This window comes from Lotus japonicus, chromosome 1 (assembly GCF_012489685.1).
Source record: "Lotus japonicus ecotype B-129 chromosome 1, LjGifu_v1.2".
NCBI lineage: Eukaryota > Viridiplantae > Streptophyta > Magnoliopsida > Fabales > Fabaceae > Lotus > Lotus japonicus.
The window spans coordinates 108,020,152-108,036,864 of record NC_080041.1 but is presented as its reverse complement, the minus strand read 5'-3'; the positions used below and the strand labels follow the sequence as shown (position 1 = coordinate 108,036,864).

At 36.2% G+C, this 16,713-nt stretch overlaps 2 protein-coding genes across 3 annotated transcripts; one reads left to right on the top strand and one right to left on the bottom strand.

The window, feature by feature from the left end:
• Positions 1-4,345: 4,345 nt before the first annotated feature.
• Positions 4,346-9,011, top strand: LOC130728983 (ribulose bisphosphate carboxylase small subunit, chloroplastic 3-like). 2 transcript variants are annotated; one of them, XM_057580575.1, is made up of 5 exons: positions 4,364-4,604; positions 4,851-4,876; positions 7,766-7,958; positions 8,218-8,352; positions 8,621-9,011. In XM_057580575.1, the coding sequence occupies exons 1-5, from the start codon at positions 4,425-4,427 to the stop codon at positions 8,849-8,851; spliced, it is 765 nt and encodes a 254-aa protein (XP_057436558.1). In that variant the 5' UTR covers positions 4,364-4,424; the 3' UTR covers positions 8,852-9,011. The 2 variants fall into 2 exon arrangements, with proteins under 2 accessions (XP_057436557.1, XP_057436558.1); XM_057580574.1 differs by lacking the exons at positions 7,766-7,958; positions 8,218-8,352; positions 8,621-9,011 and adding an exon at positions 5,567-5,946 and having other exon boundaries at positions 4,346-4,604; positions 4,851-4,985.
• Positions 9,012-11,605: 2,594 nt separating this feature from the next.
• LOC130728981 (uncharacterized) lies at positions 11,606-13,899 on the bottom strand. Its single transcript, XM_057580572.1, has 4 exons — positions 13,780-13,899; positions 12,982-13,176; positions 12,819-12,882; positions 11,606-12,326 (listed from the first exon to the last, which is right to left on the bottom strand). Exons 2-4 carry the CDS (start codon positions 13,140-13,142, stop codon positions 12,033-12,035), a joined length of 519 nt encoding a protein of 172 aa, XP_057436555.1. The 5' UTR covers positions 13,143-13,176; positions 13,780-13,899; the 3' UTR covers positions 11,606-12,032.
• Between the last annotated feature and the right edge of the window lie 2,814 nt (positions 13,900-16,713).

Sequence of the window (16,713 nt, the reverse complement as noted above, 5' to 3'; positions counted from 1 at the left end):
TTTACTCCCACAATTTCTCTCTTGTCCAAAAATTCTCAAATTTCTCAAAATGTCTAATCCTTATGAGCAATACTATCCACTGCTCGACAATGAAACACCTCCTACAAGTGAAGGTTTGCAACCTTCGCCTATGTTTCCGGCACAAAACCAACCTCCGCAGATGATTCACCCGCAAAGCCAACCTATGATGGTGTTCCAACAACAAAACCAACATTCGCAGATGATTCACCCGCAAAGCCAACCTATGCCGATGTTCCAACAACAAAACCCACATCCGCAAATGTATCAACCACAAAGCCAACATCCGCAGATGTGTCACCCTCAAAACCAACCTCCTCACATCGGTGGTAATGTTCAAAATCCTTCGTATCAAATGTTTCCACAATCGTTCTACCATCAAAACCAACCTCAGGGTCAAATATTAAGTAAAATTAAATTTAAATTAAATTCGTATTAATTTTAATTAAATTATTTTTAAGTTGAAGTATTGATTTAGTATTAAATTTTAAATCTAAATTGAGTGAAAATAAATATTATTAAGGCTTAATACATCAGAAGGCCCCTAGAATTGTAAAGGGAATCAGTTTCAGGGCCTGAAAAATTTTCGCATCAAATTGGGTCCCTAAGAAATTTTTTTTAATTCAATTAAGGCCAAAGTGTGCCAGACCTCAATTTTGTCCTAGTCATAATTTACACGTGGCTTTTATAATTTTTTTTAATTAAAAAAAAAAATAATTCCAACTCATCTCATTTATTTAAAGAGAAAAATTAAAAATTAAAAAATTCCAATTTATTTAACTTTTATCCTAATTATATCTTTAATCTTATCTCCCTCAATCTCCATGGAATCAACAACAACAAATTCAGAAGAAAAAAAAATCCTCAGAATCAACAACAAATCTAACATCAACCACCATCTTCATCTTCATCCTCAAACCCAGAAACAACCACAAATTCAACATCACCCAAAAACAACCACAAATTCAACATCACTCATCGTCTTCATCTTCAGCCCCAAACCACCAAAGAGTCAAATACTGATTTCAAATCAAGGTTTCTTCACATAAAAGCTCTGAATGTCAAGAAGCCACAATCTTCAAGCTGGACAACCCATCAAAATGAACATTTATGTTTTAAATCATAAACATGATATGTGAACCAAATCACAAAACTTCTAGCTCATTAAAAAATCACAAACCAGATTCAACCCCTCTTTTGTGTGCTGGCAAGCAGTACAAAATCACAAACCAGATTCCACCACTGAGAAGCTCCACAACGCGATCCACCTCCTCGAGATCCAGCTCCGCTCCGAGTTGCTCTCCCGCCACGACAACCTCCTCTCCCATCTCTCCTCACGCCGACCACGCCCTCTCCACCCTCCTCTCCTCCCTCCAATCCTCCCAACGCCGCCTCCGATCTGAACTCTCCTAACCTCACCGCTCAATCGCTACCAAAACCTCCCACCTCTCCAACCTCCACGGAACCACCGAGCTTCTCCAGCACTCCTTCCACGCCCTCGCCTCTGCAAGAAGCTCCGAGACCTCATGGCAGCCGTCGATCCGGATAAGCTCGACCTCGCCAAGGCCGCGCAGTTCCACTCCATGATCCTGAGCCTCTTCGACGAGCACGACCTCGCCGGCATCGACGCCGTAGACGAGGAGCTCCGGTGGGTGAGGGAGAGCGGCGACAGGTTGAGGAGCGAAGCAATGAAGGTTCTGGAGAGGGGAATGGAAGGGTTGAACCAGGAAGAGGTTGGAACTGGGTTGTAGGTTTTCTATAATTTGGGTGAATTGAAGGGTAATTAGATTTAGGTTTTATTTTTTAGGAAATGAGTTGGAAAATAAAATAAAAATATTAAATGGTGTTTAAAAAAATTATAAAAGCCATGTGGAAAAAAAGTTTAAGACACATCAGCAGCTGGCACACTTTGCCCTTAATTGAATTAAAAAAAATTTCTTAGGGACCCAATTTGATGCAAAAATTTTACAGGTCCTGGAACTGATTCCCTTTACAATTTCAGGGACCTTCTGATGTATTAAGCCTATTATTAATTTATGTTGTATGGTGGGACACGGGTCCCACCCTTCAAATAGTAATTTAAGAAACCATGGGTTGGAGCAAAATCTGCTTCAGTTTCTTAGGAGTTTCTTAAGTCTGATGTGGCAGACAGGGCCCACAGGAATAGTGCTGAATAGTGCTGAATAGTGTGTTAAGAAACCAGATAAGAAATTGTGGGTTGGAGTTGCTCTAAGAATTTATAAGTCCAAGAAAATGGAGCAAAATGCTTAGAAATGAGGACATATAAGTTCACATAGTTTCTTATCTATCTTTGAAGTGATGGTTACTAGCTAGTGCTACTACTATTGACCAGTTGATAGGCTTTTTTAACCCAATATGAAGTAGACTTCAACTGCACTTCTGTTTTGCCATGAATCTACTGAAGTTTCAATACCAAATAGAAATTCACGGTATCCTTGGAAACAAATATATTTGCAGAGCTTCTGTAACAAATAATTTTTACAACTTTTGCACTCTATATTTGCCTGACCAATTTGCTATACCTTTTATTGACTCATTAGCAAAGCTGCAAAGATAATTAACTAAACATTTGCTACATACCAGTATAGGTTTTTTGTTTGAGGCTTTTCTTCACTGTCCTTTCTGCTACTCACAAGTCATAATTGTAGTTCTGAAATGGCTAATGAATCCAAAGTCGACATAAAGCCAAATATAATTAATTGGACAGAAAGCCTGAACAAATCAACAATGATTATTATCTTAATTCTTAACATGTAATATCAAACAACCAATTATCCCAAAAGCTTAAGTTGTTGGGTAATTATCATATGAATGGTTTTATTATATTCTAACACGCCCCTTCACGCAAGAGCCCTTTGGGCTTAAAGCGTGGACAGTGCACAAGCTCACCTACCATGTTCTTTTTAATTCAACTTTTTATTAGAATAATTGGAGCGGCAGGGATCGAACTCTGAACCGCTTGATCAAAGAGACTCTGATACCATGTTAGAATTAGGGACACCTAACATGTACCTTTACTTTTTTTAACATGTACCTTTACTTGATAAAGATATTTATGATTAATTGGCATGATATGCTGAGGGAGTTTGAAGACTTGAAGGTCAAAGAGCCTTACTCATTTTGGGACATATGGTTTTCATCCGTAAAGGTCTTAGACAAGGACCTGACTTTCCCGAGGACATCAGGTTGAAGGAGGCAGCATGCATCAAGCCGCTCAGGTGGCCACCGAGTACGGCATGAGGGCAACCATAATGCTCGATAAGCCGTTGTCTTAGAAGGTGATCTGCAAAAGAGGCTCGAGAGTGTGAACCAAATAAAATCTCATTGTGAACCTTAAGAGACCAAGATAAAGCCAACACGACTCAAACCTTAATCTCTCATAATACAAGTGAGCATGTCCCATTTCATTTCCTAGGCCACTTCTTATAGACCGAAGTGTGTGATTACATAATAAAGTCTCTTTAATTCCCTTTTCACAATCACAGTCTCCATCATGATCCTTGGTCTCGTCCCTCTATGGCATAGACGCGGCCGACTTCAAGGAAATGGAGACACAATCTCACCAATCTCGAGCAGACGCTTTTATTAGGCTGACCTTCAAATGAGTCTTTTTTATGAGAGAAGTTAACGATTCCTTTAATCTGATCGATGTAGGGTTGGGCTTAGCTATTGGTTGGGCCGGTCTAGTCCAATGACTTTGCTTTTCGGTTTGAAAAGTCTTACTGTGACTAGTGACTTTTGGGGTAAAATTAGGCTCACCTCAAATTGTTATCTCATGTAACAGTAGAAACGAAAGCACATTCTCAACTACGACCCAACAAAAGGGATAGCATCCAAAGCATGTTAACTGAGAAGTTTTTTTTGAATTTTTTTTTTTTGAATTTAACTGAGAAGTTACATATTGAAGCTTATGGATAAATGTGATTTCGGGGATTGAAATTACATATGGGACGTGCAAGAGACTGTCACTTGAGAGGGCTCTTTGGATTGACATTTTTCTAGCCTGAAATTCTTTTACATTTAACTTCTGTCCTTCACCTCCCTGAACAGCCAAAGCCTGAACATAGCAACAAAATTCTGTACCTTTACCTGAAAGATATTTATGGAGGCATGGTCACAAAATTCCATCAGGCCAGCATACAAATAGGACCGCAAGGAAAACACCAACCTCACCACCATCACACAAGTGCTCTCTTAGGAGGAGATAAGATTATGGCACTTCATCCACGTGGCAATATCATAGTGACTCCGATAGTAAAGGCTAACATTCAAAAGTTTACCACTCTCGTGAGGTTCATATGCTGCAATGTTTATCACTTTGGCAATATATATGCCCTGTTTGAGTATAAGCCTTGCAAGTATTTCTGACTAAGAAAGCAGAAGAAATGGCTTCCTCTATGATGACGTCCTCCGCTGTCACCACCATTAACGGTGCCTCTCCGGCACAGGCCAGCATGGTGGCTCCATTCACTGGCCTCAAGTCCATGGCTGGCTTCCCAGTTAGAAAGACAAACAATGACATTACCTCCATTGCAAACAACGGTGGAAGAGTACAATGCATGCAGGTAAGAAGCATCAAGATGATTACAATGATAATGCTACATGTTTTTGTACTATATAAAATAATAACATTTGATTAAGACAGTATTTCATCATAATCCATTCTGACACTTGAAGTTACTCACAAAAACTTCCAATAATTGAATGTGGGATAGTTTCCAAAGATGTACTAAATGACATTAAAGTCATTAGCAAATGTGAACAAGTACAAATTTATTAACCACTTTACTCAATCTTATGCATACTACTAGGTGTGGCCTCCTGTTGGCAAGAAGAAGTTCGAGACTCTTTCATACCTGCCACCACTCACCACAGAGCAACTGTTAAAGGAAGTTGAATACCTTCTTAGGAAGGGGTGGGTTCCTTGCTTGGAATTTGAGACAGAGGTCAATTCTCTTCCAACCCTTTGGTTCTTTACTTTGTACTTTGTAGTTTTTCATTATAAGCGTGTTTGGTTCTGCGGTAATAAGTCACATAATCACTTCTTGGGAGAAGCTGCAAGTAGCAGGTATGGCTAAGTGATGGCATACAATCCAAAACATGATACGTTAAGAAGCTGCATTTTGTAGCTTCTCACTATAAATGATTAGGATACTTCTCAACACAGAACCAAACACGCTAAAAGTATCGTGATTTAAACTTGTGTCACCACCGATTTAAACATGATATACATATATTATGAGCTTTGATGGTTGATTCCTTTCTTGGAATTTGAGTCGGAGATAAATTTACCTCCAGTAGGCCAACCTTTGGTTCTTTACATTCTAGATTTTCATTATGAGTTTGTTTGGTTCTGCGGCGGGAAGCCCCATAATCAATTTCTGGCAGAAGCTGCAAAGCTACAAATTGCAGCTTCTAGAGTTACCATACTTTAAATTGTGTGCCAGAACCAAACCAATCTAAACTTGCTAATATAACTTTTAGCTTTGATAGTTGATGATCTGTTTGCTGCATTTTGTATGTGCAGAAAGGCTTTGTTTACCGTGAGAACCACAAGTCACCTGGATACTATGACGGACGGTACTGGACCATGTGGAAGCTGCCCATGTTTGGCTGCAGTGATGCTGCTCAGGTGTTGAAGGAGCTTGATGAGGCTGTGAAGGCATACCCCAATGCTTTCGTTCGCATCATCGGATTCGACAACGTTCGCCAAGTGCAGTGCATCAGCTTCATTGCTCACAGGCCTGCAGGCTACTAAGTTTGAAATCTTCATACAAAAAGGCCTTGTGTTCAGTTTTTTCTTTTTCTTTGCCATCCTATATTTTGGCATCTTTTGTTCAGTTTCACATTTGCATATGCAAATGAATGTATAAGAGCTCATGAATGAATAATTTTCTTGTTTCCAAATTTCTTAAGAACACATTATCTGTGGTTTTCCTTCTAGTGGGTTTGCAATGATTACGAACAAAGGAAATAACAGTATGATATTAAGGCAAAGTATCAGATATATAAAACAGCCTCACACAAATGGATGTTCTGAATAGGTGTGTTTATAAATGTCATTGTTAAGTCAAAATGTCTATGACCAATTACACAATTGAACTATGATGTGTCAAGTTATCTGTTTGCATTAGTGGAAACAGATCCTAGTTTTTTTTTTTTTTGATAAGCACAGATCCTCGCTCGTACTTCTAGATAAAAAATAAATAGAACTCTTCTTACTGTCCGAAAAAAAGTCTGTTCACATTGCAATGAATGTTTGAGGTGTTTATTCTTCATGCCTACTACAAAGGTAAAATGGAGTTTTGTTAAAGAACATAAGAAGTTATAAGCCAAACACAATGAGCAAAATGCTTAGATAAATGGACATTTAAGTTCACATAGTTTCTGTCTATCTTTTGAAGTGTTGGTTGCTAGCTAGTACCTAATAGCTATAACTTTTGACCCTTTTATAGGATTTTAACCAGACATGAAGCATACTTCAACTGTACTTCTGTTGGCCATGTAGCTACTGAACTTTCAATACCAAATAGAAATTCACGGTATCCTTGGAAACAAATATATTTGCAGAGCTTCTGTTACAAAAAAATTACAACTTTTGCACTCAACATTTGCCTGACCAATTTGCTATACCTTTGATTGATTCATGCAAAGCTGCAAAGATAACTAAACACATGCTAATCCAGTATAGCACTTTGTTGGAGGCTTTTCTTCACTGACCTTTCTGCTACTTACAAACCATAATTGTTGTTCTGTAACGGCTAAATGAATCTCAATTCAACATAGAGCCAAATATAATTAGTTGGATTTTAACAAGTTATCTTACTATCAAAATAAAACAAATTTACCAACAGGGTGTTAGAGTAGTCGTAGGCAAGGTAGGCTCCTGTAAGGGTGATGACACAAATTCAAACTCCAAGAAAGTCATCCGTTGTGAGGGACTGTCACAGCTTCCTAAGCGAAATTAGTCTTGTTCTCGAAGAGGGTGTGGACACCTATCAAAGACCAAAAGTAAGAAATAAAACAAACTTTTTTTAAACATCAAAATTCCAATCTTGGTTAGAATCTGATTATTGGCTGATAACTAGTCTAGAGTCCATTATGTGATTTTGTTTGGAGCTTATTCCTGCTGGTAGTCATGGATTACTAATTGGCTAATCATTTAGTGGTTGTGGGGTTTGTGAATACCGGACCCTTCTGATAGCTACACTTGTGGGAAACGTTGCACTGAGATAAAGAAAAAGATAAGAGGTTCATTTAGCTACATGACTTGTACTTTTGAAAATGGAAATCCAACAAACAAAAGGGGAAGAATTGAGAAAATAAAATGTAATCATTTCAGAAAGAATAAAATATATCGTTTCCACTCTTTTTTATTTTCTCTACACTATTTTACAACTTATTTTTCTACTTATCTTTTTCCATTATATCACTTTATCAGAAGTTGCACAAATGTTGAGTAAGAATAAAATGACTCCAAAGAAGAAAAAAAATAGTGGTGTTTATGGTGATGATTTTCAAGTGTAAATTTTACAATAAAAACCCCCCATTCTCGTGTGGTTTATATGCTGCAATGTTTATCATTTCACAATCCAATGGTTGAAATTAGGCAGCATCCAAATCCACTCAATTTCAGACCACTTCATCAGAAATTATCAAAACTAAACCATTATATATACCCTGTTTGAGTGCAAGACTTGCAAGTATTTCTGACTAGAGAACTAAGAAAGGAGAAAGAAATGGCTTCCTCTATGATCACTTCCTCCGCCGTCACCACCATTAATGGTGCCTCCCCGGCACAGGCCAACATGGTGGCTCCATTCACTGGCCTCAAGTCCATGGCTGGCTTCCCAGTTAGAAAGACCAACACTGACATTACCTCCATTGCAAGCAACGGTGGAAGAGTACAATGCATGCAGGTAAGATGCCTCAAAATGATTACAATGCATCTTACATATTTTTTGTACCATAATAAGGTTACTTAAATTAATACCAAGTTTGGATCAGCTTCTATCTCCTCATAATCAATTTTGACACATAAAAGCTACTTGCAAAAGCTTCTCCCAAGAATTGATTATGGGTTTAGAATCAATTGTGGAAATGACATTAAAGTCATTGGCAAATGTAAACAAGTACAAATTTGCTTACCTCTTTACTCAATCTTATGCATACTACTAGGTGTGGCCTCCTGTTGGCAAGAAGAAGTTTGAGACTCTTTCATACCTGCCACCACTCACCACAGAGCAACTATTAAAGGAAGTGGAATACCTTCTTAGGAAGGGGTGGGTTCCTTGCTTGGAATTTGAGACGGAGGTCAATTCTCTTCAAACCCTTTGGTTCTTTACTTTGTTATTTTTCATTATTAGCATTTTTGGTTCTGCCGTAGAAAGTTTCATAATCACTTGAGAAAAACTACAAATAGCAGGTTGGATTGATGTTACACACAATCCAAAGCATGATATGTTCAGAAACAACACTTTGTAGCTTCTCTCTATAATTGATTACGAGACTTCTCACCACAGAATCAAACACGCTAAAAGTATCGTGATGATGATCTGTTTGCTGCATTTTGTATGTGCAGAAAGGCTTTGTCTACCGTGAGAACCACAAGTCACCTGGATACTATGACGGACGCTACTGGACCATGTGGAAGCTCCCCATGTTTGGGTGCAGTGATGCTGCCCAGGTGTTGAAGGAACTTGATGAGGCTGTGAAGGCATACCCGACCGCTTTTGTGCGCATCATTGGATTCGACAATGTTCGCCAAGTGCAGTGCATCAGCTTCATTGCACACAGGCCAGCAGGCTACTAAGTTTGAAATCTTTCTTCAAAAAGCATTTATGTTCAGTTTTTTCTGTTTCCAAGAGAAATGCCATCCTCTATTTTGGCATTTTTTGTTTCAGTTTCAAATTTGCATCTGCAAATGATTGGATAAGAAGAGCTCATGAATGAATAATTGCTTTGTTCCCGAATTTCTTAAGAACACATTATTGGTGGTTTATATTTCTAGTGGGCTGCAAAGTTTTACTAACAAAGCAACTAACAGTGTGGTATTAAGGCAGAGTGACAGATATATAAAACAGCATTACACCTCTATAAATAATTGGAAACAGATCTTCACATGAACATCAAAAAGTAAACAGAACTTTTCTTACTCGAAGTCTGCTCACGAATTCACGTTGCAATGAATGTTTGAGGTGTATATTCTTCATGCCTACTTCAAAGATAAAATGGAGCTTTGTTAAAGAATATAAGTCCAACACAATGGAGCAAAATGCAAATAGAGTTTTGCCTGACCAACTTGCTGAACCTTTAATTGATTTATTAGCAAAGCTGCAAAGATAACTAAACACATGCTACAGTCCAGTATAGCCTTTTGTTGGAGGCATTTCTTCACTGTCTTTCTGCTACTTACAAATCCTCATTGCAGTTCTTAAAAGGCTAATGGATTTTATCAAGTTCTCTGACTATTAAAAAAAATTACCAACAAGTGGTTGGCAAACTATACTCTCATAAGGGTGACGGCACAAGTTCAAACCCTGAAAAGATCAGCTATTGGGAGGGACTACAACGGTTTCCCGAACGGTTTGCCCTCAAATGGATGGGGACACCCGTCAAAGAAAAAAATAGGCTAAAAAAAATACAAATTTTCTTTAACCATCAAAATCCCAATCTTGGTTAAAATCTGACTATTGGCTGATAATCAGTCTGAAGTCCATTCTGTGATTTTGTTTGGAGCTTATTCTGGCTGGTAGTCATGGATTACAAGTCGGTTAATCATTTAGAGGTTGTGGGGTTTGTGAATCATGATAAATAACAGCTCAACTTGAAGCCTTTAAGGTTGTATTAAATACTGGTCCCTTTTGATAGCAACATTTGTGGAAAAGACTGCAGTGAGATAAAGAAGCAGATAAGGGGTTCATGTAGCTACTTGACTAATACTTTTGTAGTGAGAAAATCTAATTAAGAAAAATTGGAGAAGAAATGTGAAAATAAACAATAGTCATTCCAAGAAAAGTTTTGTTTATCTAAGTTACATTGTTTCTACTCTTTTTTCCTCTGCACCATTTTACAACATATTTTTCTATTTATCTTTCTCTATAACATCACTTTATCTTATTTCACTTTTCACTTTTTTTTTTCCAACCTATTTCTCAGTTCTCACCTACTTGTAGAAGAAGTTCTACTAGTGTTGAGTAAGAATAGAATGACTCCAAAGAAAGTGGTGTCTGTGGTGATGATTTTCAAATGTAATATTTACAATAAAAGCTTAAAATATGCCATATGAATAGAACTTTTCTCTGAATCTGAACAAAGACTAGTTGCTCTACTTTCTTTTTCAAATTTTAAAATTGGGGTCCATTAACATATCCTCATGAGTTTTTCCCCATACAATTTTTCCGGAGAAGAATATTTTAAATTGTTATTCAAGGAGGATTAAATTTTTGTGGACTGCACTGGCTGGCTGGCTGCTGAGTCAAGCTCTTATCATCTTACCTATAAAAGGGGGTGTTTATCATATCACCATACCTGAGGTTGAGGAAAAGGTCATGTGATATGATTTCTTTCGTTTATAATCTTAAGCTTATAATTTGTTATATAATAAAGAAGGGAAATGGCCTAAAGAGGTTAAAATAAAATAAAATCTAGATAATGCAAGTGAACAAATAACTATTTAGGATGGATTTCTGCAGATCCGGCAAGGCTTGAAGAAGCAACATCAAATTTTCGCTTTTGTATGCAGTAGATCATGTTTTGACTTTGGAGGTTGTTTCTGTTATGGGTTTAAGTGTGTGGTTTTTCCTTCTCTGGTTGTGTTTTGTTCAAGTGGATTAGAGCTTGCTAGCTATGGTTCTGCAATGAGTATCTGTGATGCTATGTTGTAATGTTCTCTAGGGTTTGATTCTCTTTACTTGTAAGTACCATTTTCCTAGCTATAGTTCTGCAAAAGACTAGTGGATTATTTAAAGCAAAAAATGTTTTTATCATTTTTATGCAGCAGGTGAACAAATAACTTGTAATCATGCCAATTCTGAAAAAACACAAAAATCAAGAATGGAATCAAACAAAAAGAAGGAGATTTTACTCCTGTGACAAAAAAAACAAAAAGAAAGAGAATGACCTACATGCTAATGAAAATGAGAAAACACACATCTCAATGCATTAATGGAGCAGCAAGGTTTTGCCGTGTGGACTCAAATATGGATCAGGGTTGAACTCAAAATATTTTCAATTAAGCATAAGTCTCAACTGACATGAACATATTACAAATGACCCAACATTATTCTCAAAGTCAACTTGTTAAACTCCCGATGCAAGAAACTTCATCTTAAAAGTTTTGAAATGTTTAGCTCAGAGTGATTATTCTATTCATAGCTCATTCTTCCTAATGAAAAAGTTCGATAAATACACTTAAAAACATAAACCTTACACAAGCAGTGTAGTCTTTTTAGAAAGAAAAAAAAGAGAGAACATATCTTCAGTAATAACATACATGGGACTGGGAGTAACAGCACCAGTAAATTAGCTTTACTCCACAAAACAGGAAAATTGATAAAGATAGGTGTAAAGTGAACACAAAACCTTGCATTTAGGATCAGATAAACAAGTCTAATAAATAGACTCTCAAAGTAACGGAAATATATTTACAGGGACAATAACCAAAATCACCAATTCTATACAGAACATTCTTGTGGTGATCACCTAAAATATTTTAAGACACTCAAACATCCGCATTATATTACACAAAAACGAGCTCTTTACATGTCAAACCTTCTCAAGAACAAGGTTTACTTTTTCTGCAACTCCCTAGATTTGTCACGAAGACAGACAAAATGAGATGATCACCATGCGAAAAACAAAACAACTGCTATTTACACAACTAACTGAATATGTTACTTCCCTCCGAAACATTCAAAATTCTCTCTAGTTAAGTCATGTGTAAGTAGTGGCACCTGGCTCCTTCTATGTACACTTCGATGAATGGAGTTTTTTTAAGCAACAGCAGTGATGCCGGAATTCTGGCGATCCCTGCTGAGACAATCAAATCCTTCTACTCTAACTGCAGCTGGTTTATGTCCAAACTTCATCCTAGCACATCCTCCTTTGCAAGATAGTGAAGATGGAGACAGTAAACCTGAAGGTGGAGAGAATGTTGGTATAAGAAGGCGCTCTTCCTCTCCAAAGCGCGCATCTTGGGTCAAGGGATTTGTGGCTCTAGCTGGAGGAGACCCAATGAAGTATGGAGATGAAGCAATCTGATTTGCAAACTCTTCTCCAGAACTCTCCTGATGAAAGATAAATATAAATAAATCAATCAGTCACATAAGATCCTTTGATACTAGCTGACAGCAACAAATTTAGGAAAATACTAAATATCTTTGAGCCCAAAACCTAAAAACAAACAAACAATAGTCCTACCCAACTAAGTGAGGTCGGCTATATTGATCACAAATCCATATTAAAGATGTGGGTCAGTTTTACATTGGTTATCGAAAGACTAATACAACATTCCTCCTTTATCCGGACTAAGGACCGGCTATGCAAAGCATTGGCAGAATTTTTTGGCCCAAATCCAATCCAGTAGAAAAGTATAAATTCGAAGAAGCCGCTATGGTAAATACAACACAAATTCCCACATAGAAATCAACATACTAATATCACAATAAAAACCCGTGCATTTAATAGACAAAAATTAATAAATTTATTCAACTTAAGAATTCTTTACCCTCCTCAAAACAAACATATACTAAACAATTTGCAACAGAGTCATCACTTACCCTGTTGTGAATAATGTCAAGTAGCTCTGCCCCAGCTTTTGACTCAGATTCCTCAGATAGTTGACTAATAAACAGCACAAAAACACAGATCAGATCAGACCCTCAATGCCTTCTTAAACACAACAATGGCGTCAAAAGGTGAACAAATATCACGAAAAGCTACCTCAAATTTAATCTTAATGGCTGCACAGGCATGTTCATTAAAGCCCCAACTCGGCGTGGCTTAGGGCAAACGACAGGGCCATTCTGATCAGCAATGGGGAGAGTGCTTCTCATCTCCTCACAGGATGACAAGGCATTCTGCTGAAGATTATAATAATTCATCTTCAAAATCAGCTCAACTTCCACTGCAGAACACCTAAACAAGGCAAGAAAATTAACATTCAGCAAAAAGTTTAACAAAAAGTTGGAACTTGGTTCCATCCACTTAAATCCCAAATAATCATAAACAGAATGAGAATTTATTCTAAGAAATCATACAACCCCACTACCCTAGCTTCAATTTACTTACAGATCCAGTTAGCCAGATCAATTCAATTCATCAAAATCAAAATGGACAGAAAAATAAAAAATCAAACTTTATGACGAAAATTCACAACCCATTTAAATCTTTTCCAATCATGCACTACCAAATCAAAAGGGTATCAGGAACTTCACAAATCAACAACAGATCCGACTGCAAACCAGAAAAAATCTCATTTTTTATCTCTTACCTTTAATCTAGATGTGGGTCATGAAGAACCAAAACAAAGAATTGGGTTACAAGCTATAATCAACATCCCCATTGAACAAACAGCTAGCAGTAACATAGGAAAAAAGTGAAGAAAATTGAATAGATCCCCCATTAGAATAATCAACAAAAAATGCTTCAAATAGAAAATTGTACAAATCTTCAGCTAGCATGTTAGATTCTGAGTACTCAGAGAAAAAGTACATAGAGAGAGAGAGAAGAGAGAGAAACCTTTGAGGGTATCCTCCAAGCGAAGAAATCAACAGAGAGCCTGCAAGGAGAGCGCATCAGAAGAAGCAGAATTCTATTTATAGCAGAGAGAAATGGTGTGTGAAGAAGGTGGGTTTTACGACGTCGTTTTAGGAAAAATATATAATTATTTAAAATTAGATCTTTTGAGATTTGGGTTAATATTCAGATATTTGAGTTAATAATAAAAAGCATGTGGTTTTTTTTAGTACAAATATAAACGGCATGTTTTAAATGGGGTAAACTTGCTTCTCGAATCTCAAGTTAATTCTCAAAACGTTTTATTATTGCCTAATATTGGATATTGTTTGGTGTTCAGCCTAGAAATTTGGATTAGATGAATAAAAGATGTTAAAATTGATAACAATCTGTAACTACATCAAATTTGATATATTATTTTTAATATCAATGAATTATTTAATTTATTTTCTACTTATTTAGAAAATCATCGACTTTTCTATATGCTAATTATGAGTTATGAGATTTCATATTAAATCAAATCGCTTTCAAAAAATATATTAAATCAAGTCGATACTAATTTCTTAATTAGTTACTTAAATATTTTTTTCCTTAATTTCTTAAGTAATAAATCCTTGAATTCCTTCGATTAAGAATATATAATGTAATTCAAAAAAAAAATACATAATGAGTTACTTTCAAAAAAAAAATATAATGTATAATGAGTTATTTGTACATTTAATAGAATATACTTTGAGTTTTTAAAAATTAAAATTTAATACCTCTATTTTTTTTTGAAATATATCTCTATGTTTATATTGTGAGTATTTTTTTCTTTCCTCTTATAACCAAAAAAATATTGTGAGTATTTTAACTATTGTTAAATTTTCATTTCAAAAAAAACTACTGTTAAATTTTTCCATCAGTTAAATTGAGTTTTATGATATTTTTAGTTAGTTTCGAAGAATATAATATTTGTACTTAATAAATTAATTTATTTAAACAAGGTTCTCACTATTTTTTATAAAATTTAAATTTAATCTAATTTGAAATCATCATAGCTTACTTTTTGTGAGTTAAATTGCTCATGCGATTCTCATTATGGTGTGGTGGAGTCAAAAGGTCTTTCTAAAAGTGTGTTTTGTATGAGTTGAACCCTAAACTTAAGGGTTCTCAGCATCAGTAAATAATGAAGATAAGAAGATTTAAAGTTACAAAGAGAAGAAAAAATACACACTAACTCTAATATTGCTTATTCTTTTTTTGGTTACAAATGGAATAATATTGCTTATTCTCCTTGTATTATAATGATAATGTTCGTCATCATTTGATTTCTTTGTTACAACGAAAAAATAACATAAAGCTAAGCAATAACATCTTGACAAAGTAAGGGCACAACATTTGCAAGTGGAAGTTTCCAAACTTACCGCCCACAATGCACTCTAGTAGAATATCTCGCCAAGGCATTTGCAACCGTGTTACGCTCCCAAGGATGGTAACGCACCGATACTTGCCAACCACAATCAAGCATCTCCTGAACCCGCTGAATCATATCTCTCTGCCAAGATTGTCTCACATCATGTGTTTCCATCACCACCTGTCCACCTCCACCATTTCCGCACAACCCGAAAAACACAACACCTTGCAGAAGCCTAGATCCCACACATGACACAAGCCTTCATAGAGGGCTTACAACTTGGCGGAGAATGCAGGGTCTAGTTTACAGAAAAATGTAATTAGTTGGCTGGTTGTTTACTGTGTGATGCTCAGCAATTTAAGTTTGAAACTCATGTTCGGCATTAGTGGAGTGTGGTAATCACCTTTATTCAGATTTGTAGGAGGTTATGTATAAGTTTTGTATAGTTTTCCTTTGGGTTTTACCCCTGCATCTTAAAAATACAAAATATCTATGAAGAAAAGTTTTAAAAGAAAAATTGACTTAAAAAATGTGTTATATGGCGTAATAACTTAACAAAATGAACGTAAAAAATTTATTTAAGAAAAAAATAGTTTCACACAAATGAATTGAATAACGTTAATAAATTCCATAACCAACAGGTGGTTAGTTCAAGTGGTACATGCTTGATTCCCCTTAAGCAAGGCATCGGGTTCGAGTCTCGTGCATGGAAAAAAAAACCTTAAAGGGAGAGTTAGCCCCACCATGATGTGAATGTCCTCGGCTCGAACAAGATTGTCTTCGAAGGAGTACACCTGTCTTAATAAGTCCTTTCACAATGGTTCAAAGTGATTATTTTAATTTTATATTGAAAGTTTGATGTTTAGCAGCAGATAAAATTGAGACATAGAACAGATAACACACCTAAACAAACCTAAGTTGGAGTTATGGGAATAATTTAATTTAATGGTAAAAAAACCATATCTAAATGTCAAGTATTCAAACCAAATGTTGAATGAGGCAACAAAAGTAGGGTTTGAATGGGGTGGCAGGCTTATCTTTTGAGTTTTGAGAGACAAGCAAAAATGATCGGGGGCCAAGCAAAGAGTCCGGTGATTGTTGCAATTATCGTATCAGAAACCAAGTTGGCATCCACTTGTAGAACTCACAACTTCCTTTGACTTTTCCGTGAAAATTGGGAACTGTTTTCCATGAAAATTATATGAAATCAAAGTGTTCTTATGTTATCATGAATCTATCAACACGCGCGTAATTTGCGTACAGAAAAAGCATTAACATTCTAAGATTTCCTTTCCCTTCAGAATGTGGCGCGTTGCTATGATTTTCATGCTTCTTTTGCAATGATCACAGCCACAGGCTACATGTTGGGGAGTCTTAGATGCAAATGATGATAGTTTGCTTATATATCATTTAGTTTTCCAAAGCATGTGCAACCTTTTTTTTCTTTTCATTTTACTCCATTTAACCTATAGCAACTGAATAATGATACTTGTCCACTCCTTTTTCACCTCCACCTCATTAAATAAGAAGAGAATTAATAG

What these genes read in the sequence shown, in the direction of transcription:
- LOC130728983 (XM_057580575.1), top strand. Translation starts at nt 4,425, where the DNA reads ATGGCTTCCTCTATGATGACGTCCTCCGCTGTCACCACCATTAACGGT. An exon ending in GAAGAGTACAATGCATGCAG is followed by an intron (nt 4,605 to 4,850) that starts GTAAGAAGCATC and finishes GCATACTACTAG; the next exon opens with GTGTGGCCTCCTGTTGGCAA. An exon ending in GCTTGGAATTTGAGACGGAG is followed by an intron (nt 8,353 to 8,620) that starts GTCAATTCTCTT and finishes TTGTATGTGCAG; the next exon opens with AAAGGCTTTGTCTACCGTGA.
- LOC130728981 (XM_057580572.1), bottom strand. Translation starts at nt 13,142, where the DNA reads ATGAATTATTATAATCTTCAGCAGAATGCCTTGTCATCCTGTGAGGAG. An exon ending in CCATTAAGATTAAATTTGAG is followed by an intron (nt 12,883 to 12,981) that starts GTAGCTTTTCGT and finishes GCTGTTTATTAG; the next exon opens with TCAACTATCTGAGGAATCTG. An exon ending in TTGACATTATTCACAACAGG is followed by an intron (nt 12,327 to 12,818) that starts GTAAGTGATGAC and finishes ATCTTTCATCAG; the next exon opens with GAGAGTTCTGGAGAAGAGTT.